This window comes from Vipera ursinii (genome assembly GCF_947247035.1).
Source record: "Vipera ursinii genome assembly, chromosome: 1".
NCBI classification, from domain to species: Eukaryota; Metazoa; Chordata; class Lepidosauria; order Squamata; family Viperidae; genus Vipera; species Vipera ursinii.
The window spans coordinates 264,568,949-264,592,263 of NC_139512.1; the positions used below are offsets into that span (position 1 = coordinate 264,568,949).

The window sequence follows — 23,315 nt, forward strand, 5'->3', positions numbered from 1 at the left end:
GAAGATGACTTCATCCATGGAAATTAAGGAATATTTTATGGAGATAAAGAGTGCGTGAATTTTGTCACCCAGACAAGTTTCAGAATGATTTTTTTTAGGGAATAGGACAGAAAAGCAGCTCCACTTTCAATTCAATTAGATTTGCAAGTTGTGAACTACAACTCCTACAACTGAGGAACTGCATAATATGCTGAGTGTTGTGTTGAAAAAGCATCTGTGAGGCTACCGTTTCCTCATCCTTTTCACAGGCAGGTTGGTGAAGTGTTGCTTATTTTTAGTATCGTGTTCTGATTGCAAGTTTGTATGGGGAGTCATTCTATCAAAACATTCTCCTGCTCGCATGACTCAGTCATGCCAGGATACAGAAATATCTCACTGGAGCACCAGCTGAGAAGTAGTGATGTGTAAACATCCCAAAACTGTTAAGACTCAACAAAATGAAAGTGAATACAATCCAGTTTATATAAAAAATAAAATACTTTATTTTTTTTTCTTCTAAAAAGGTGCAAACATGTAACTTTTGGTCACATTTCTCAATAAGTAACAAACTGTTCCCAGGTGGAAAAATTTGAGAGCACTCAATTTTGTTTCAGAGAATACTAATTCAGACAGAGAGAATTTTCATCAAACTTTGTCATTAGTTTGATGAAATGGTTGGATAGCACACTGGTATATCTTCTTCATCAAAGCACCAGTTCAGTTTATTTTTCCCCCTACTAATTCAACAAAACTACCATTACAGACTCTATTTTATGAGCTGAATGAATGCAGTGGATCAGACAAGCTTTGAATCATAAAAAAGAGGCTAACACTGATGTATCAAAGCATTAACAAAAAAGGCAACACAACTTTAAATTAAGTTAGATAACTGTACAATATATATATACATATACACACATACAAACACAAACACACACATATAAACACATACAGTATTTACACTATTACACTATCATTTTTTTGTAAAAAAATGTTGCCTGTGACAAGCAAACGATTGCCACAAGCTGTCCAGTCTAATTCAGATTCTTTTTGAACAAATCCTCTGAATCAGAGTTTTAAAGGCAGAATTATTGCCATTTTTCAAATAACATAATTACTTAGCACCTGCTGGATAAAAATGTCCAGTCCAGCAGTTACTGTCACAAAAACCCGTGCCAATAACTTTGCTAAGGGGTCTTTTTTTGATTGCACAATTAAATAGGACACATGCTACCACATTTTGAAAATGTTTCTCAAGACTGCCTATGTCCCTTAATTTCTATTCATCCTTCTCCTCGGTATATTCTGAAATATGACTTATGTATCATCTCTCACTATTCATCATTATCAACATTATATTCATATTAATATTCTTCCTTCAAACCAACGTTTGGGGTCAGTAGGTAATTTAACCTTAAGGTCAAATGGAACAATTTTGTTTTAAAAAATAACTTCAGACATTTAAATCACTTGTGCTATAGAATCATGTTTAACAAAATGAGATGCCATTATCAGTTCAAGTTGAGGGCCAAGTTCAAAAATCTCTCGTGGGGTTTTATGCCATGTCTCCATACATCTTCCGGTAGTAGACTGATTCAAAGATATCATTGTCTCCAGGACAGTTATAGTGGCAGGCACAAGTCTTGATAAACATCATGCTCTTCTTGATGACTTCACCATCAGGACATTTGAATTGCACAGGGAGAGTGGCTGTCCTGTGGGGGGTGCAACAACGCCCATCGGTGCAGACACCACAAAATTTGGCTCGGTAGGTCTTTACACTGGTACAGCCAGACAGCTCAAATTGGATAGGCTTAGAGATCTTGGGTGTGCGGATGCATTTTTTACCTTTCTGTTGGAAAAAAATAAATAAATCTTATATTGATACATCAGATAACCAAGGCTCCCATTGAGATCACCAGCATATGCAATATTTCCAACATTCACATTTTTCCCAATTTCTTAACTTTTTAGGGTAAATCCTGGATTAGAGGAGATCAACCTCCAGATGTTTTGGACTTCAATTCCAATAAGCACAGGCTAATGACCAAGAAGTTATGGAAAACACAGCCTGAAAGTCTTGAAACACATTAGCTGTCTGTCCTGATCCAGACATAGTTGAAGTCCCCTAGAGTTGGACACAACTGGACAGGGGAAACTATTATCTTTATCTTTAATATAGGCTATCAATGGGTTCTATGTTTGGTTAAACTGAGCACCCAATCTATAGGATATATTTTTGCTAGTCTTATATAGGTCTTATGGTCAAACAAATTCGTATTTTTCCCACAGTCTAAAGATACTTAAATTTGCCTTGTTTGTAGCCTTTATTTATAAGTCTAATTTTCCTCAGTGGACTTTTAAAAGATCATTCATGCCTGGTTTCCTGGAAACTTTTATTACTATTCATAGAAACCCAATTTTTCATCTTGCAATTTTTAAGGGCAACCATAGAAATAGAGTTAAGGCTGCAATTCCATTTTTCTTTTCTTGGGAACAAGACATCTTGCATTTTATAAATGGACCAGTAGATATCTAAAGCTGCACTATAAGTAATTTTGTTCATTATTTACATTTACACTTTACATCATTACCAATACAAAAGAGAAATTATAGTATTAACAAGGCTTAGAGAACATAATTTGGAAAATTACACATATTGATATGCTATAAGAGGAAGTTTGCAGATCAACCCAATATGGGCTATGATACAGGGAACAGGTGAGCAGAAAGAAGAGGAATTCAGCGCTCTGAGGAAAAGCAACTTTTTTTTTTGCAGACGTACTTGCTGAACAATTTTTACAACTTGCTGAAAATTAGATCATATTAGAGATTTTCCAAAGTATGTTAAATGCAATGGTTATGAAACATTTTTTTACAGAAGTAAGCAGCAGAAATGGAGAATTATTTACCTTGATACTCTCCTCAAGATCTGCTTCGCATGGTCTCACCATGCAAAGCCTGCTTTGCTTCTCCAGCCTGCAGTGGGCATTGTCATTGGTGACTCTAGTCGAGATTCCCATTCCACAAGTTTTTGAGCAGGCACTCCATTCAGTGGTCTGGACCAAACAGTTTGCACGCATCAGTGATGGGTCAGGTCCATAGGTATCTTCTAGTCTGTAAGCTAAAAAGCAAAGGGAAACAGTAAGCATTAAGAATCAAACCGAGCAAGTGTGGTTATGAGAACAGAATGACAAAAGTAGTGCGTGCAGTTCAAATCAGAACAGCAACATTCCAAAGAAATATGATGGAAAGTAGACTCACCAGCAAGAGCAGGTCCAACTGCTGTGCGTTCTTTGTCCTTGGGCTCATCACACACCCATTCCTCGCAGCATTTTCCTGGGAGTTTTACTCTGCGTGGGTATGGGCAGTCAGGACTGGGCAGACGAACATCCATGCTGCAGAGAGGCACACAGCCTACAGCTCCATCCAGGCAAGTGCACTGGTATTTGCAGCTACTCTGGAAGGACTGGCCACTCCGATACACCATGCCTCCAAATATACATGGAGCACCGTCCTTTGCTGCCAATAGAAAACAGGATTCACTCATAAATACTCAGTAGTAGTAATGGAGCTATCAAGAATCTAGAACTGTACATGAGAAGGGCTACACAGGACTGACTTCCAGTTTTGTTTATATATTCAGCTCCTCTGCCTTTCATAACAGGCAAGTGTTAGAAGTGTAAAATTTTGGGTAAACTTTTCCCCACTGAACAAAACCTCCTAAACTATGGCAAGACATTCTATTCCACTTTTTTTTTTATATAGTACTTCTACTATTCTAATAATAGGTTGGAGACCTCCTTAAGACTTACTTGTGGACTTCAACTCCCAGAATTCCTCTTGCTGGCTGAGGAATTCTGGGAGTTGAAGTCCACGAGTCTTAAAGTTGCCAAGGTTGGAGAAGCCTGGTCTAATTAATGGGTGTCACCAGATTACCTCTGGCTGATTCTCAAAGCATAACTAGAATTTCTGGGAGTTGTAATCCTGAATATTCCTAGAAGCCTTTGGGAGAAAACTGTCCAATCAGACTCACTTTTTAAAACGAAATACACTTAAGCCATAAAAGGAAAGCTCCCAGAATAGCATGGCTTTGCGGAGCCCTAGAACAGCGTTTGTCGACTTCAGCAACTTTTAAGACAGGCAGTAAGTAGGCTTCCCTACCAGAGAATTCTGGGAGTTGAAGTCCACACTCATCGTAAAACCGATGAGATCGAGATTTCCCCCCCCCCTCCCCCGCCCTAGAAAAAGTCAGCCCTTTCGGCATTTCCCACTCGATTCCAATCGCTCCCGTCCCAAAGGTAAGAAAGCCAGGGCAGCAGAACAAAAGGCCGCTCGCTACTCACCGGTGCACACGCCGATCTTGCGGTTGGCCGGGGAGCCGAAGTCGCAGAAGAGGCCTTTGTGAGGATCGCAGGGATCCCGCTCGGTGCAAAGGTCGCCTAGCTGCTTGGCGCAGACGCGGCAGCATCCGCAGCCGTCCAGGACCAGGCTTACCCCGGGAGGGCACTCGGGGGGCGCGGTGGAGCACTGGCACTTGGCGCTGCACTCTTGGCCGGCCGCTTCCTAGGGGAGACAGAGGAGGGAGGTCGAGACGGTGGGTCAAACAACGCCCCAGCAGGTGGGCCCGATGAGTAAGGAAATAGGAGAGAGAGAGAGACAGACAGACAGAGAGACAGACTACCTGTCTCCCCCCAAAAAAAGACCACTTACCCAGCTAAGTAGAGCGGCGAGGAAAACCCAGACGAGGGTGCGGGCTGCCATCCTCCTTTTTCCTCGCAACGTTTCGGCGCAAGGGAGATCGGCAAAAGTCGCCGGCTGGTTTGGGAGCCGGGCGGATCTCTTTGGTCAGATGAGGTCCTTTTTTTGGTTTTTAAATCTCGCTGGCCGGCGAGAGGGCAGGTTTTCCCTTCGGTCGGCTCGGCTTTTGGGGAAAGGGCCGCTTTCTCTTCCCCCTTTCTCTCTCTCTCTCTCTCTGCTTTTCGAAGGAGAGCGGTGTTTGGTCTGAGTCTCGAGCAGGCAGCGGGGCTGCTTTTATACTCTTGAGGCGTCCGGGACGCGCCAATCGGCTGAATGGAGTCCCACACAAACAGCGACATTCCTCGCATTCCTCTCTACCTTCCTGCCTCGTCAAGTCACACCGGATTGATCCTGACCCCTTGACACTCCGCATTCCTCCTGTCTGAAAAAGCTGGCGCACTTCAGCGCACAAAAAAAGGCGCTGTATTTTCACTGGGGTGGAGGGGAGGGGAGGGGTGGGGAAGAAGAGAGAGCTTTCCCTCCGGCTTCCAGCTTAGATTCTTCCTATCACCGCAGTCTTGATTTATAGAAGTTAAAAATATGTCTCCTTTGGAATCATTACTCTCTCTTTTCCCTCTTCCAAAGGCTGAACCAGCATTCCTCAGAAACTCAGCTTGTCCACAACTGGCATCTATCAATCTAACTTAACTTTCAAGAGGCATACAATCCACTAAAATCACACTTCAGGTAGAAAGGGAAAGGAGGTAAATGATTTCTTGAAAAGTATTACGAACTTTGTTAAAGACCAGAGATTTCATTTGAGCAATTATCCATTCTGAAAAGGCATTTCTCTGTTAAACCCAGAAGATTTTTTTTTTTAAAAAAAGTCTGTGAAATCTGTTTTGAAATTGGAGTTCTTTTCCAGGTTAATGGAAAAATGTAAAATAATATATTCCAAAAATCACATTCATTTTTCCCCCACCAGATTATAATACAAGACCAACTACAAGATTTCCTGCTCCCTAAAAGATTCTTAATATGCTAAAATCACATTTTTAAAAAAACAAGAAGATCCCCCCCATATGGTAAAATGATTAATTATCCAATCTTGGACCTAATAATCCTATATATTGTCCTGTTCAATTTGAAGGCAATTGCCTCTGTAAAAGCTCTCAGAACAAACTATCTGGAGGAAGAGCTTCCCAGTGGAGAGATGAGATCCATATGTATCCACAATTTTGTATAGCAATAGCAATAACACTTAGACTTATATACTGCTTCATAGTGCTTTACATGCATGCATGCATACATACATACATGCATACATACATACGTGTGTGTGTGTGTGTGTGTATACATAAACAAAAGATATATAGATATATATTCCAAATAGGCACCCCTTTTCATATATATATAAATAGGCACCCCTTTTCATACACACACACACACACACACACACACACACACACACACACACCTACGTATGTATGTTTATAGACCAAAGTAGTCCCAGTGTGGTAAGAGCATGCAGGGCTGTGATTTCTAAGCTGGGAGAGTGGCTCCAATAGATCCCAGGAACCATATCGGAGTTCTCTGTCCCGAAGGTGCTATGCTAGGAACAGCTAAGATACTCCAGAAAAACTTCCAGGCCTCTGGCAGACTCGAGATTGAGGAAGACACATACCACCCATAAGGATGAGAACAGATTTTTTAAAATATTTATGTGCAGTGTTTTATTATACACATACCTCTCTCTCACACACATAAACACAAACAGAAGAGAGAAAGACAGGCTTGGAAATTGAATCATTGGAAAGTATTGCAAACTAAACTTGGGCAGTGCACTTAGGAGACTGTCCTCTACAATGCATGATGAGTTTATGTTCACTATTTCTTGTGCATACTCTAACATTCATCAAACTCTTTAAAGAATAGTTACATCAGTTGGACGGCAGAAATCTAATCATATCCCACAGGCTCTTAACAATACTACTTGGGAGATAATAAATGGGGTTTAGAATCACTGCTTGTATTCTTCCTTCCTAGTGGAGTAAATGATGGTGCTCCATTTGCTTTAATCGGTGGATTGTTGTTCTTTGTGATCACCACCCTCAGTGTCTAGTGCTACTTGATTCCTCTCTTGCCATGAGTGAGAACAGAGAATTCAAGAGGGGGAAGGGGAGAAGAGGGGGTGGGTAGTTGGTAGCCCACTTGGTTGCTAGGAGCAAAGCTGGGAACTCTTTATTTCCTTTTTCTTATTAAGACTAAAAGACCCAAGGCATAAGGTTCTAGAAATAACAGTGGTGGAAAGCTTTCTGCTAATTTCTTTGCAGACTCCTGATAGTTAACTACTTCCCTCCCCCCAGCCCACCCTGGACACCTAGGTACTTTTCTGTAGAAAGAAGTTTATTTGTGGCATTTCTTATTATATGATCACCCAGAATTGTGTATTGTACAATGCCTAGCTTGCAGGATTAGGCCACTGAATCATACTGGAATATTTTCCCTAATAACTACTTTCTGTTGAGAGAGAGAGAGAGAGAGAGAGAGAGAGAGAGAGAGAGAGAGAGAGAGAGAGAGAGAGAGAGAGAGAGAGAGAGAGAGAGAGAGAGAGAGAGAGAGAGAGAAAAGGAGGGAGGGAGAGGGAAAGAAGCTACATGCTCTAAAATACTTGGCACGTTACAGCGAGACAGAAGCACGGAAGATGTGCTCTGCTTTTCCCATTGGGTATGAACTCATCCTTCGTAAGCAACACACCCTACCATTTTTTTTCTCCTTAAACACGTTGTCTTTCCTCAATAGTTCCACAGCTTTTTTTAAAAAAAAGATGATACTATTTATTGAAATGAGGTATTATGTCTCTGCCTGCCTTTATTTTTACATAATAATCTTCCTTCCTCAGAGGAGTTTTATCAGACGTGATCTGCAACCCGCCATGGAGGCGGGGTAACCTGAGCAAAAATGACCCGTTTCCCTGAAGCAGCTCACAGCTGGGGCTTCAGCTGAGTCCAGAAAGCTGTATCCATAGCCTCTAATCTAAGAGTTGCAGTGAGTGGACAACTTGGAAGTGAATTCTGCCTTTAAATTGGTAGTCCTCAACTTATGACAACAACTGAGACTAGGATTTCAGTTCCCAAACAATGTGGTGGTTAAGTGAGTTGTGTCCAACTTTACGACCTGTGTTGTCATGGTTGTTAAATGAATCGCTGCATTTGTTTTCAAATTCAAGAGCATGTAGTGAATTCCACCCCTGCCATAAGTGAATCATGCAACCATTGAGCAAATCCAGCTTCCCAAATTGACTTTGCCTGTCAGAAGCTGTCACAAATGGCAATCCATGCCAGTTGCCAAGTGCCCAAATTTTGATCACATGACTTTGGGAATGCAGCAATGATTGTAAGTGCAAGGAATAGTTGTTAAGTCACTTTTTCCAGAACAGTAACTAAACAAATGATTGTAGACGAGAGCTATCTGTACACTTTATCTCAGTTTAACCTATATAAGGTTGTTTGTTTTTAACTTTTGGAAGGCACCCAGGGATGTTTTGGTGTTGGGTAGTCAATTAGCAAACTACCCTTTGCTACATGTGGTGGTAGGTATAAGCACATATGTAAAATGCCCTGGTAAAAGAAATTGAATGACAGTCTGGGTAATGAACCCATTATTCCTTTTTTGAGAAGTTACTATAATGAATTGTTTCTGTTGTTTATTACTGCTTTTCTCCTTGTCTTATTGTTTTAACATTATGCACTGCCTAGAGTCACTTAAGCTATTAAGGTGGCTTATACATTGAAAAAATAGAGAGAAATACTCTTCACAGTTCATTTATTCATTTGTTTATTTTTTTTCTGTGCCCTTGGACCTAGAAATAAACTTACAGTGGTTTAATAAAAATGCATAACACATTGTTAAAAAATAACTAAAGTCAAGATAAAACAAAAATATGCCACGGTGGTTGCCATTCACTCCACTCCGGAATAACTTCGTTTTATCAACTTCTGAAAAGCCAGCCATGAGGGAACCCGAGAGATTCCATAATATGGGGGACTGCTACTAAAAGCATTCCTCAGAGACTCCTTCATCTCATCCATTTGGGAGACCATTAAAGGATGCCGGCAGTATATACGTACAGTGGACACTTCTAACAGTATTTCAATGCCAAGCCTCATAGGGCTTTATAGGTAAAAAAACCCCCTGATCTTTACATTCCACCCAGAAATGAATAAGCCTCTTAATTTAGTTATCATTTCGACTTGAATCAGGTGAAAACATGTCCCCAGGGCCTTTAAGGACAATGACATTTTTTTTTCAGGCAAAAGTCTGCAATTAGTTTTTGCATAGAAAACTTGGAACATCCTTGAAAAATTGGGAAGAGATGCAACTAGGTCTAGACAGTCCCACATTCGATTTGAGTTATATTTCATTTCAATATAGCTAATTAAATGCAGTTCATTTGCCTATTTTCCCATATATGTGGTAATATTTTCCTTTCTCCCTTAGTAAAAAACAACAATTAAGTAGATAATTGGGGAGGGGTCTGGGAAGTGGATATTAAGTGCACCTGCTTTAAGGCAATGCTTTTGCATCAGAGCATTTGCATGCCAGACCTCTGGGTACATCCTTTGTCCTGGTGTGGCCTGAACGTCTGAAGATGTCATTTGCCTGGGGCCAAACAGAGAGATTGTCTTCTGTTCAAATAAGGCAGGACTCTTCTATGTGCTCTTTGAGTTTGAAAACAATGTTCCCTACCACTCTACCCTGGTTTTGCTTTCTCTTCTCCAAATCGGACAGCCGAGTTGCCCAGGGGAAGAGCAGTTTGCTTGCAAGATCCTGGGTCCAGCTCTGAACTTCTTGGTAGAAGAAAAGGCAGAATTATAACAACACAGGTCCATTTTTGTAAAAAAAAAATATGGCCGATGATCAAATTGGCCTACAAAACCAGCCCCGTCCACAATTTGGGAAATATAGTTCCACCGAAAGCCAGCCAAGTTATTTTGGCAAATGAGGCAGAAAATCCCATAACTGCATTTCCCCATACCTGGCAGTAAAAACATAGTAATAATAAATGCAATAAGTAACAATGAGTTGCCCTTTAATGACATTCAAATCTGCTGCCAAAGGCTGCCACCCTTTTTTCCCCCCTCAGATTTGGGCTGGCCCTGCAATTTGATCCAATACCCAGGAAAGCTGCTTTTTTTCTTCTGAGCTTAGAAATGTGGCTTTCATGAGAAGGCTGTTCCAAAGAATTAATGGGGAGGGTGCTTGCTCCAATTAGCTCTTGGCTCTTTCGCATGAAATTGGGTCTGGATCCAATTAGTAAGCATGATTTTCTGAAGCAGTTGATGGGAGTGCTGGACAGGTTGAGCTCAGAGAGCTTCTACATTAAAGACAAGAGACTGTGGCATTTTTATTGAGAAAGGTGACTTGCAAATGCATACTGGTAGTCCTCGATTTACAACAGTTTCTTTAGTGACCAAAGTTACAACGGCACTGAAAAAAGCGACTTATGGCTGTTTTTCACACAAGGTCAGGTGATCAAAAAGTTGGATGCTTGACAACTGTCTCACATTTATGACAGTTGTAGTGTCTCGGGTTGATGGGATCGCCTTTTGCACCCTGACAAGCAAAGTCAATGGGGAAGCCAGATTCACATAACAACTGCGTTACTAATTTATTAACTGTAGTGATTCACTTAGCAACTTTGGCAAGAAAGATTGTGAAATGGAGCAAAACTCACTTAACAACTGTCTCGCTTAGCAACAAAAACTTTGGGCTCAATTGTTGTAATACGTTTAGGCTCAATAGAGAATTTTGAGGTACAGAATATATGGTTACTAGTTAGGCCTTTTAAAATATGCTGCCCTGTAATATCGGGCCTGTTTGCCATTATTTCCATTCAAATTCCCCATCATAGGAGAAGTTTGCAATGAATTAAACTTGCCACTTGCCACCTCTTTCCCCATTGAAACATAACATGGGCATAGCCCCTTTCCGACACCACACTGATTTTTTTTCTAAGAACTCTCCTTAATGGGGAAAAAAAATCCTCTTTTGTAAAAATCCAGTAAAAAGCTGCTATGGTAGCCTATACACATTTCTAAATTCACGAGTCTTTCCAAAACCTCTGTTTACTTGGATGCCTGCAAGAAAAGGCTGCATTTACCCACTTCTGAGTCAATAATGGACACACCAAACTATGTACAACATGCTTACGAAAATGAAAACGCAACCAGGTAAATAGAATGATTCTTTAAAATGCCCAAATATGGTAGAAAATAGTTGGAGAGAGAAGGATAGTTTGTATTATACATGTCATCGAATCAGAAATGACTGAGTTGAGGAGACTGAAAGCAAAGCAATTTAAAATGGCCTGTGACCATTATCCAAACCTGAAGGGGAAGACAAAATGAGCGTTGACAAATGATAAAGTAATTTTAAAGCTTTGACCACTTGCCTTGAAGCAGATGGATGAAATCATTAAACACTGATTAAATAACTGCTGTATGGATTTATGTAGATTTTATATAGATTTGCTTCTTTTTACTGTACATTTAATAGCATATTTTAGTGGCTGAAGGAAGAATGAAAAATAATTTAAAATTTCATAAATAAAAACTAGCACAATAGTTTTATATTTATGCTGGCTGAGGAATTCTGGGAGTTGAAGTCCACAGATTTTAAAGTTGCCAGATTTGGACCCTCCTGAGTTAGATAACTGAAATGTTGGATTAAATACTGCACACCATCTTCCTACCCTCCCTATATATTGGTCCATTTCCTATCAGGTCCAGCTATCACTCACAATGGCAAAAGATTGTCAGGATCAAAAGGTCTAGAGCAGGGGTAGGCAACCTTGGCTCTTTTATGACTCGTGGACTTCAACTCCCAGAATTCCTGAGGCAGCATGGCTGGCTCAGGAATTGTGGGAGTTGAAGTCCACGAGTCATAAAAGAGCCAAGGTTGCCTACCCCTGGTCTAGAGGTTATCAGGTTGCCCTTTGCTATAGAAGGCTTTAATGAACTCTGTGAGACTTTCTCCTGACTACAGGATAACATTACATGTGAATTGACCCATTTTGCTAGAGAACACCAACAACCCACAGTTCACGTTTCCCTGTATGATTACTGGGAACTCTTCCATTTAAAATCAAATTAATCCTGAGCGTGACAAATACAACTCTTCATCCTAAATTATTCCAAAATAAGTCTAATAGGAGCATATGTCCTGAGAACTTAGCGTCCTGAGGCTGCTCTGGATCATTTGAGTGCAACAAACAATCCAACATTTCTTTGAAAGGGAAGAGGAAGGCGAGAAATTTTGGGTGAATTATGTTAGATTGTACACAGAGAAGAAGGAATAGAAATTGAGAAAAGAAGAAAAAGAGGGTGTGTTCCATTACTGGACGTATTCAAGAAGAGACTGGGCAGGCATTTGGTATAGGGCAGGGGTAGGCAACCTTGGCTCTTTTATGACTCGTGGACTTCAACTCCCAGAATTCCTGAGCCAGCCATTGGCTCAGGAATTCTGGGAGTTGAAGTCCACGAGTCATAAAAGAGCCAAGGTTGCCTACCCCTGGTATAGGGACTCCTTTTTTAGCAGGGGGTTGGACTCAAAGGTGTCTTCCAACTCTATAATTCTCTACTCTCTATATTTCTTTTTCAGTTTGATTCTCATTCTTTCTCTTTGAATAACCAAAGTATCTTGTATTGATTATTTACTTTTGTCTTCAGTTTACATTCATTTCGTCTATTCTTGTTTTACCAGTCACATGGCTTAAATGTCCCATTCCCACCACCATCAACATATTTTTATGTTTTTCCTGACTAAGCCAACTCCCATTTCCATATATGAAGTGAACAGAAACATGTTTTTATGTACAAGTTTTTATATACATATTGACAAATCTTCATTCCATGGAACAGTTCATATACCCACCTGTCTATCTAAAGTCACATGGAATACTGTATGGTACTATCACATATCCAAATTTTCCTGCATCATTCATGGACCACAGTGCTGCTGATCAATGAGTCAAGTTGCTAGATGGCTTATATCTCTCAAGTGACCTGACTTTGTGTCCTCTATCTAAGGGTAGCTACTTATTCTTCAGAAAGAAAGCCAATTTCAATTTGGTTTTGGGAACAATTTTGGACTTAATTCTCTTTGTGTTTCACGAATTGCACAACGTATTGAGTATTTTAATGCTGTGGGTTAGTAATTTTGTTGCTGTGTACACCCTTGAGGAATGACTCATCAAATATGTGTTGTGCTGATGTGGTCATGCTAAAATTAAACGTGCGGTATTGTCACTAGCTTTTCTTTGCCAGGACTTATGAACAAAAGGTATTCCATCATTTTAAGGACGATGGGCTGTCATGAATAGCTGATTGTTCGTATGGACTCCTTGACTTTCGTGCAGGTGTTGGTACAGCAGCTCTTTTTCAGACAGCATATTTTTTTCTGATCAAATTAGGAATTCTCTACAACAGTAACACAGTTTTATTTACACAGCTATATGTGGAATGTGTGTGCCGACATTAGCTTCAACTGGTGGTAAGACTTTAAAAAAAACAAAAAACCCACAGGTGTGGATCTGTGGCATTCTTTCTTTTATGTTTATCCTTCTCCTTTTTTGAACTCATACCTTCTTCCCTGAAAAAAAAACTTGCTTGATCAAGTAGCAGACATACGGGAAAGGGGAAAAAAAAAACACCCAACCCTGGCAGGGCTGCAGGAAAATGGCTAGACTCGGAGTGTTTGTGTACTTAAAGAAAGAATCTTGCACACTTTCAAGCTTCAGTCATGGCTATTTTCTTATGAGAGCCACTGGAGGTCTGAGCCAGCCCTCAAAGCGGAAATCAAACGCTGGCTCCTAGAGGAACACGCCCGAAGAATGTGAAGCTGATCCAAATACTGTACGCAATGCTCTTACAAGGCTGTCAGCTCATAGGAAGTGTGTAGCCCTATATGGACATCGCTGGCCTGAGCCGTTTGTCATCCTGAAGGGCTCATAAGCTGCACTGCAGATATGTCTGGTGTACCTCAGGTGTTATAATGGACATGCATTTCCTTCTGTAAAGGCGCGCCAGATTGTTTTCCCCAAATATTTAATAAATATTATCTTGCATTTCTGTGGAAGCCTGTTTAATCAGATATTAAACAAGTATTTATTTAAAGGGCCTAAATCAAGCACAGCTCTCTGTTCTGCTTCTGAGCTAGAAGTGAAGCATAAATAAAACAGCCTTAATTTGGGCCTGAAATTTGCTTGTATCTGTAGTTGTGTTTACTTCTAAAACTTAATTTACTAGTGTATTTTATGCTTTTTGGGGGGTCCCTTTTACAAGTAGTCTTCAACTTATCACCACAACAGAGCCCAAAATGTCAGTTGCTGAGGAAGACAGTTAAGTGACTTTTGTTCCGTTTTATGACCTTTTTGCCACAGTTGTTAAGTAAATTACCTCAGTTGTTAAGTTAGTAACAGTTGCTAAGTGAATCTGGCTTCCCCATTGACTTTGCTTATCAGAAGATTGCAAAACGTGATCACATGACCCTGGGGAACTGCAACCGCCATAAATACATGCCAGTTGCCAAGCGTCTGAAGTGTGATCATGTGACCATGCAGATGCTGCAATGGTCATGTGAAAAACAGTCATAAGTCACTTTTTTCAGTGTCGCTGTAATTTCAAATGGTCCCCCCAAAATGCTTGTAAGTCGAGGACTCCCTATAGTCTGCCTTGACTCTTGGTGATTGATTTCATAGACAAGTATACCATGGCTGCCATTTTTTTTAGAAGTGACTTGCCCTTGCCTGCTTCCTAGAGTGACTGGCCCAAGGTCACCCAGCTGGCTTTGTGCCTAAGGTAGGACTAGAACACACAGTCTCCCATTTTCTAGCTTGGTGCCTTAACCGCTATACTCTACTGGCTCTCATTGAACTTCTAAATCAGGGGTATCAAACTTGATTTCATTAAGGGTCACATCAGCATTGTGGTTGCCCTCGGGGGTGTGTGGCTGGGTGGGCATGGTCATCTGGGTGGGCGTGGCTGGATGGGCATGGCTGACTTGATGTCATTCACATCAGAGGTCACCTGTGGGAGGCTGGGGGGGATCCGGGGGTCTCCGTAAGAGGGGGTGGGACCCGAGTGGGTTCCTCGGTGTCCCTCTTGGGCCAGATCGCATGCCTCCCCCCATGCGTCTGCCTTCACCTGGTGATTGGAAGGCTGGCCCTGCGGCCCCAGTGTTCAGACCCACTTGTGCTGTGCAGGCTGCATATGTGTGTGTGTGTGTGTGTGTGTGTGTGTGTGTATACATATGTTTATATATTGCCCAAGGCAAACTCGAGTATAAACAAATGTATCTGTATTTGTTTTTGTCCTCTCTCTGTCTCTGTCTCTCTCTGTGTGTCTCTCTCTCTGAAGCAGGCTGTAGTTTGACCTTCTGATGTCACTGGACAACCAACCAAGGATCTCCAGTTACCTAAAACTCTGTGCAAATAAATATAGGGCTTTTGTTCCTTTTCTTTTTTATTTAAAAGTGGATCATGGTTTTCATTTTACTCCTATTTATACTCAGGTGGTTTATACTGCTTGTTCATCTGTTTAGTTTCTTTTCTCTCTCCCCTCAAATAAATCCTACCTCTTTTTTTTTTAAAAAAATGCTTTTAAAATAGAGATGATTAAGAAATGAAAAAACCCCCAAAACATTGGCAAAGACTAAAAAATAAATAAAAAAGAAAGTTAAAAAAAATACCACAAACAGAAAAAAGTAACATACATGTAATTCTCAGCTTATGACCACAATTGAGATTAGCATTTCTGTTTTGGTTTGTGCCCAATTTTATGACCTATATCAGACATGTCAAACACAAGGCCCGGGGGCCGGATCCGGCCCGTGAAGTGGTTTCATGCGGCCCGCGAAGCCATCCTGGAAACAGTGAGGGAACGGCCCCCACTGCCTTGGCCCTGGCCCAGAGACCCTCCTTCTGCCAGAGACCCTCAGATCTGTCCCACTCCTGCCCAGGCCCCCATAGGCACCCTTGATGCGAACGATGTAGAGCTGGCCACGCCCACCCAGTAGGCCATACGCACTCTAGCCATGCCCATCCAGTAGGCCACGCCCACCCTGGCCACACCCGCCCGGCCCCCTGAGGGCAACCGCAATGCTGATGCGGCCCTCAATGAAATTGAGTTTGACACCCCTGACCTATATTGTCACAGTTATAAAACAAATCATTACAGCTGTTTAAGTGAGTCATGTGGTCATTAAGCAAATGCAGCTTTCCCATTCACTTTGCTTGTCAGAAGTTGGTTGTGAAGGTCACAAATGCTGGTTTGGCCAAGCATCCACATTTTAATCACATGACCAGGGAGATGCTGAAACACTCATAAGCAGGAGATTGTTTATAAATCACTTTTTCCCAGTGCCTTCGTAACTTCAAATGCTGAACAGTTGTAAGTGTAGGATTGCCTGTGTATTATTTCAGAATTACAATTCTATATATAGTTACCTAATTTGAATATGTATTCAATTACATATGTATTTTGAATACATTTATAGAACTATTATGTTTTCTTTAAGTTAACCTACTGTATTTTGTATAAATGAATTCTGTATTTCAATGTATTTCTCCATACAAAGTCTGCGTCTACAGGCAATCTCAGCGGAGGCAAGTACAATCAGGTCAGTGGTGGGATTCCAATATGTGAACAACCGGTTCTCTGTGTGGATGCCGCTTCTGGAAGTCCATTCTGGGCCTGGGCAACAAAAAATTATCTACCGGTTCTGCCGAAGTGGTGCGAACCAGCTGAATCCCACCACTGAATAAAGTCCTCAATCCACTGAGTGAAAGGGACCAAATAAGTCCTACATCTTGTGTAGCACACCCCAATATTATTTCTCCTCTGGCCCCCGTTCTGAGTCAGAACTCATGATCAACTAAGTGTTTAACTTTCCTTTCAAGTTTAAGGAACCACTCACCTCCCCCCAGCCCCCACAGACATATATTCAAGGACTAGAATATACGTGCATCATATTTCCATTATATTACTACAACAGGATGCTTGGGAATCTCAGAATCATTAATGAAACTCTAAACACATTTCAGAAGCTCAGTCTGAACACCATCCTCCAGTCTGAACATCTGGCTGACTGTGCAATGATCAACAACGACGATGATTATGATGATGTTGGAAGGGACCTTGGAGCTCATCTAGTCCAACCCCTGCTCAGGCAGGAAACCCTATACCAGGAGTAGGCAACCTTGGCTCTTTTATGACTTGTGGACTTCAACTCCCAGAATTTCTGAGCCAGCTAATTTCTGTCTCAGGAATTCTGGGAGTTGAAGTCCACGAGTCATAAAAGAGCCAAGGTTGCCTACCCCTGCCCTATACCATTTCAGACAAATGGCTGTCCAATCTCTTCTTAAATACTTACAGTGTTGGAGCATTCATAGCTTCTGGAGGCAGGTTGTTCCACTGATTAATTGTTCTATCTGTCAGGAAGTTTCTCCTTAGTTCTAGGTTGCTTCTATCTTTGGTCAGTTTCCATCTGTTGCTTCTTGTCCTGCCTTCAGGTGCTTTGGAGAATAGCTTGACTCCTTCTTCTTTGTGGCAGCCCCTGAGATATTGGAACATTGCTATCATGTCACCCCTCTTCATTAAACTAGACATACCCAATTCCAACAACCGTTCCTTATGTTTTAGCCTCCAGCCCCCTAATCAGCTTTGTTGCTCTTCTCTGTACTTTTTCTAGAGTCTCAACATCTTTTTTACATTGTGGTGACCAAAACTGGATGCAGTATTCCAAGTGTGGCCTTAACCAAGACACAGTAAAGTGGTATTAAAACTTCATGTGATCTTGATTCTATCCCTCTGTTAATGCAGCCTAGCACTGTGTGGGCTTTTTTGGCAGCTGCAGCCCACTGCTGGTTGTATGTATCATGACTGATATGTATCAATCTGATTGAGATCTCAGATTAAGCTGCAAAACCCTTCGAATTATGCACATTTTGCAACTTCACTTAAAAATCCCTACTATCTGAGCAATGTAAAAAATAACAAACTCCTGTTTTTATTTTCAGTGGACTTATTGTTCTTCAGAATAATGTGTGTATTGAATGGCACTGATAAACTTGCATTATCTGACATGAGGTTGAAACCACAGGCAGGAACGAAGTTCTTGCACATTCTTTGACATGATTTAAAGACTATATATATTTTTCTGAGTGATACGTGACATTTTTCATTGACAGTTGCCAATGTAGGTACATTTTTGCTTTGGCCACTCCAGTTGACAAGCAAACAGTAGAATTTCTTTGTCTGCAATGCTTACTAATGATGGAAGATCTGTGGCTTGGTGGTACATTTATTTTTCCTATAAGGTCTCAAATTTGATCCTTAATGTTATTTATTTGTTAAAGTTACATAAGAAACATGGTGGTGCAGTGGTTAGCGTGTGTTCTGTTCCAGCCTACAACTGGCTCTGTTTGTGTGTCAGGGAGAACCCCCTTTTCCTTTTAACAATCAATAGGCTGGAAAAAACCCAACCCAAATTTATTTAGTTCCAAATAATAAAGTCTTTCAAACAAAAAAGCAGCAGAATATTTTCTCCAACCAAAAATACATGATTCAAAACATCCAACAAGAGTCAAACAAGAGTTAAACAGATTAGCAAGAAAGGACCAGGATTGTCTTTGAATGTCTCCAAACGGTTGCCTTCAGCAACCAGCACCGCCCACACTGTCCCCTTTTATTATCTGTCCCAAGGCGTGGCTTCTCAATGCCTTCTCCTCCTTTCACTGAGTTGCCTCATAGATTGTCTCTGCTCTGCTCTGCTGGATTGCCTTCTTCTTCTAGCGTATCTAAACAGATTCAGCTGTGACTCCTCTGAGTCGGACACCTCCTCCTCACACAGCTGAGCCTCATGAGGAACACGATTGGAGAGGCCAGGCTGAGAGTCCTGCAAAGCATCAGAGCCATCCTCCAACACTAAAGGCTCCCCAAACCCCTCCTCCTCCTCAGATTCCTCAGACTCAGCCCCTGGGAGCACAGGCTGACACTGAATCACAACAGCATGCAGCACTGCAGGCTAATTCTGCCGACTACCAGCAGTTCAATTCTTACCAGCTCAAGGTTGACTCAGCCTTCCATCCTTCTGAGGTCAATAAACTGAGGACTCAGATTGTTGGGGGAAATATACTGAGTCTGTAAACCACTTAGAGAGGGCTGTAAAGCACAGTGAAGCAGTATATAAGTGCTGTTACTAATGCTATCTCTAAAAATTTCATCCTGCATTTTTTCCACAAAAATGCGGAGAGAGGGGTATGGGCTTGGTGTCACCCAGTGAGTTCCTGTGGCAGAGGGTAGAACTGAACCGGGATATATTTAATAGCAGTCCAACATCTTAATCATTACACTATCCTAGTACAACCCATGTTTACAAATATTCATTAGCAGGGATCTCACAATTAAGCACTATGAGCCGCTGATGCTTTTTCCCCTATTTTTTGTCAATTGACACCTGGTCATCATGCAGGGAAAGGCTATCTGAATGTCATAAACCAGAAAAAGGAGGAACAGTTGTGTCTTGTTTCATTTGTCCCAAGAAGCAATGGGTGTAGTGCTCACAGTCAGAGGGAGTGATAGTGGGGAGGAAAATGTAACAGACTGAGACACATCTTTACTTAAAATGGCTTGGCAAAGCTACCCTCTTGGGGATTTTAAATACTCTGATGAATTTGTAATACTGCAATAGAAAACTGTGCCTTACAGATACTTTAGAAGGTCATAGCTACCTTTAGATGAGGCTTTCTGAAAGCCTTATAAAGAAAAATTATGAGAGAGCTATAAAAGCATTGGAGGCTTTCCTTTTTTATAACAAGCAGTAATATGTAATGGTGTGTTTATAGCTAAAAAACCCCCTCTTCTTTAAGACCACAAGAGGGAGCATGTATTAGGCTGCATCTTTTTGCTGGTAGAAGATGATTTTGGGCAAGCAAGTTTTGAGGTAACTGCTTCATGGATTCTCTGGGTATGTTCACCAGTGAATACATGATATGCTATTTTGCCCCTGCATGGAAGGAATCCATTCCCCACACAGTTCTACATCCATTAAATGTTGAGTGCAAGTAATTTTGCATAATCACAGTGTTTGTCAAACATGGCCACTTGAAGACAAGTGAACTTCAATTCCCAGATTTTCCCAGCCAGCATGACTGGCTGGGGAATTCTGGCAACTGAAGTCCACCTATCTTCAAGAGACCAATGGAATGAAAACTCCAAGTCAAAGTATTTCAGATGGTCATTTTCTATGGTAGCATTACTTACTATGGCATTTTGTTATTTGGGATAAGCCAGCCTCCTTTATTTAATTTCCTAAAGCTTGTAAAGTACTGAATGTTACGTATTATTTATTTATTTATTTATTTATTTATTTATTAGGTTTTTATCCCACCTTTATTACTTTACATAAGTAACTCACAACATACCTTGTCTTCCTGTTTTCCCCATAATAACAATCCTGTGAGGTGAGTTGGGTTGAGAGAGTGACAGGCCAAAAGTCACTCATCCAGCTTTCATAACTAACGCAGGCCTAGAACTCACCATCTCCTAGTTCCTAGGCTAGCACCTTAGCTACTATACCAAACTGGGTCTCAAAGACTGACAATCTAGGAAAATTATTTATTTTATTTTATTTATATTGCCACCCATCTCATAATGGCAATGCAACATTTACAACATTTAAAAAACAATAAGGCACGACTAGAACTCACAGTCTCCCAGTTTCTATCCTGATGCCTTAACCACTACACCAATCTAGTTGTCTGTGTGAGATATATACTGTGTGAGATATGTGTGTGTGTGTGTGTTAAAGTGTAATAAGAATTCTACTTCTTGCTTCTCTGCTTTTTAAAAATGTAAAGCAAACCAAAATATAAATTTTTACAAAACTGCCCCCCCCCAAAAAAAGTTGAAACCCTTGCTGAAGTCCAAGATCCTAATTCCCCAGTGCACCAGAATAGAAAGGTGTGCCTGGACTTCCAATGAAAGCCTTCCATCAAAGGAAAATCTCACATCTTATTTTAAATGCTCAGTATCCTACAGACAATCAAATTTTCAAAGCCTTCAACTCCCAGTGAAAAAGTAAAATTATCAAGAGATTATAAAAAGTGCCAAATATCCAGAATTTGTCAGTGAAAGTTTTATGGACAGGAATGCTAAGCAGTCGGGATTTATAGGCATACATTTTTACAAAATTGTTTTTTAGTAATGCCAATTAAAATTCTGCTTAATGTTTTGCAAAGTTTCCAGTTGTGTCTGATGGGATGGAAATGTATATTTTATTACTTTAAGGGTGTAAAATCTATAATTATATATACAGTATAGAATAATAAGAAAAAGGAACATTCTGGAATGGTCTAAAAGCAATAATGATTTGGTATTTGCATCTGATCCAAGAATAAGAGTCTTATCATGATTGTGTTATGAATCTGATTTTTCCCCAGGTTACAATAGATCAGGAAATGCACTACGTGCCAAGACAAATGTGTCAAAGAAATAATTTTTTGTGATTGTTTTTTTGCTTTCATTTTTATTCTGAGGACATCAGCAAATGAAAAGGTCAAAAGAAAAGAAATATTTGAATTAGGAAAAAAATGCTTAATCACTGCAGTACAGAAATCTAGATATAATTTTAAAATTAACTTCAAGCTGGATAATTGTTGGATTTAAAAAATATGATTTCTAAGCTATTTTTCCTACAATAGAAGTCTCCTGTTTAGAGGAATGTCCAGAAATGTTAGGAGGTATCTGATACTTTATTTATTTTATTTTTTTATTTTATTTTATTGGATTTATATACCACCCTTTCCCGAAGGACTCAGGGCGGTAAACAGTGATACAAAATTAAAAACAATTAAAAACAATTAAATTTAATCCCTGAGAATAAAACCCCAATTAAAACTAAAAACTCTCAGCCTGGGCCAGGGAGCTCGAAGAGCCAGGTCTTCAGGTCCCGGTGAAATGAATGAAGGTCGGGGGCAGTCCTAAGTTCCACGGGCAGCTGGTTCCAGAGGGCAGGTGCACCCACATAGAAGGCCCTCCCCCTGGGTGTTACCCACCGGCAATCTTTAACTGGCGGCACCCTGAGAAGGCCCTCCCTGTGAGAGCGCGCTGGACGAAGGGAACTTGATGCTGGCAGCAGGTGTTCCCTCAGATATCCCGGACCGAAGCCATTAAGGGCTTTATAGGTCATCACCAGCACCTTGAATCTCACTCGGAGGGCAACCGGAAGCCAATACAGCTCGCGGAGTAGAGGTGTTACATGGGAGTGTCGGGAAACCCCCATCACAACTCACACGGCCGCATTCTGCACCAGCTGAAGCCTCCGAGTGGTCCTCAAGGGCAGCCCCATGTAGAGAGCGTTGCAGTAGTCTAAGCGGGAGGTCACGAGCGCATAACTGATTGTGCGTAGAGCATCTTGGTCCAGGTAGGGTTGCAACTGGCGCACCAGGTGAACCTGGGCAAAAGCCCCCCTGGTCACGGCTCCTATGTGATCTTCAAAATTGAGCCGTGAATCCAGGAGGACGCCCAAGTTGTGAGCCCTATCAACGGGGGGTAACACCTCACCCCCCATCGTTAAAGATGGAATAGTCTGGTTAACCCGAGATGCCGATATGCACAGCCACTCAGTCTTGACAGGATTGAGATGAAGCCTGTTTCTCCCCATCCAGACCCAGACCGCCTCCAGGCAATGGGACATCACGGCGAGGGCATCACTGGGTTGGTTCGGGGTAGAGAAAAAAGGTTGGGTATCATCAGCGTACTGATGATACCCCACCCCGAAACCACGAATGATCTCACCCAGCGGCTTCATGTAGATGTTGAACAGGAGGGGAGAGAGAACCGACCCCTGAGGGACTCCACAAACAAGAGGCCTTGGGGCGGATCTCTGCCCTCCCGTCAACACCGACTGCGAGTGGCCCAGGAGATAGGAGGAGAACCACTGTAAAACAGTGCTTCCCACTCCCAACCCCCTGAGACGCCGCAGTAGGATACCATGGTCAATGGTATCAAAAGCCGCTGAGAGATCTAATAGGACTAGGACAGAGGAACAACCCCTGTCCCGAGCCCACCAGAGATCATTCACCAGTGCGACCAATGCCGTCTCCGTGCTGTGCCCGGGCCTGAAGCCTGATTGGTACGGGTCCAGATAATCAGTTTCCTCCAGGAACAGAATACTTGCCACATATTTAATCAAATTCAATAAACATTATGCTATGAGAACAAGTTATACTGTCCATGGGTGTGACATTGTGAGATGGTCTCACGAGGTCGATGGATCGTTAAGGTGCTTCCAAGTGAAAAGGCATCACACAGAGATGCAATCATATGAAGCTTTATTTAACGATAGATTAGAGAGAAAGAATTACTTGGCATGAAGGCATTCATGCCTGCATGTGAGAGAGAACAAAAGAACAGAAAGCAAGCTAGCATAGCATAACTGGAACAGAACAAGAAGTAGAAGTAGAACTGAACTGAACTGAAACAAAGAGCAGCCCCTTGAGCAGAGGTATTTATGGGGGGGGTGTCTCAGCCCCT

At 41.4% G+C, this 23,315-nt stretch overlaps 1 protein-coding gene across 1 annotated transcript; it reads right to left on the minus strand.

Annotated features, from left to right (window-relative positions):
* Positions 1-474: 474 nt before the first annotated feature.
* On the minus strand, positions 475-5,007 carry CCN2 (cellular communication network factor 2). The gene is made up of 5 exons (XM_083379953.1): positions 4,693-5,007; positions 4,326-4,545; positions 3,244-3,501; positions 2,892-3,103; positions 475-1,831 (listed from the first exon to the last, which is right to left on the minus strand). Exons 1-5 carry the CDS (start codon positions 4,741-4,743, stop codon positions 1,535-1,537), a joined length of 1,038 nt encoding a protein of 345 aa, XP_083236079.1. The 5' UTR covers positions 4,744-5,007; the 3' UTR covers positions 475-1,534.
* Between the last annotated feature and the right edge of the window lie 18,308 nt (positions 5,008-23,315).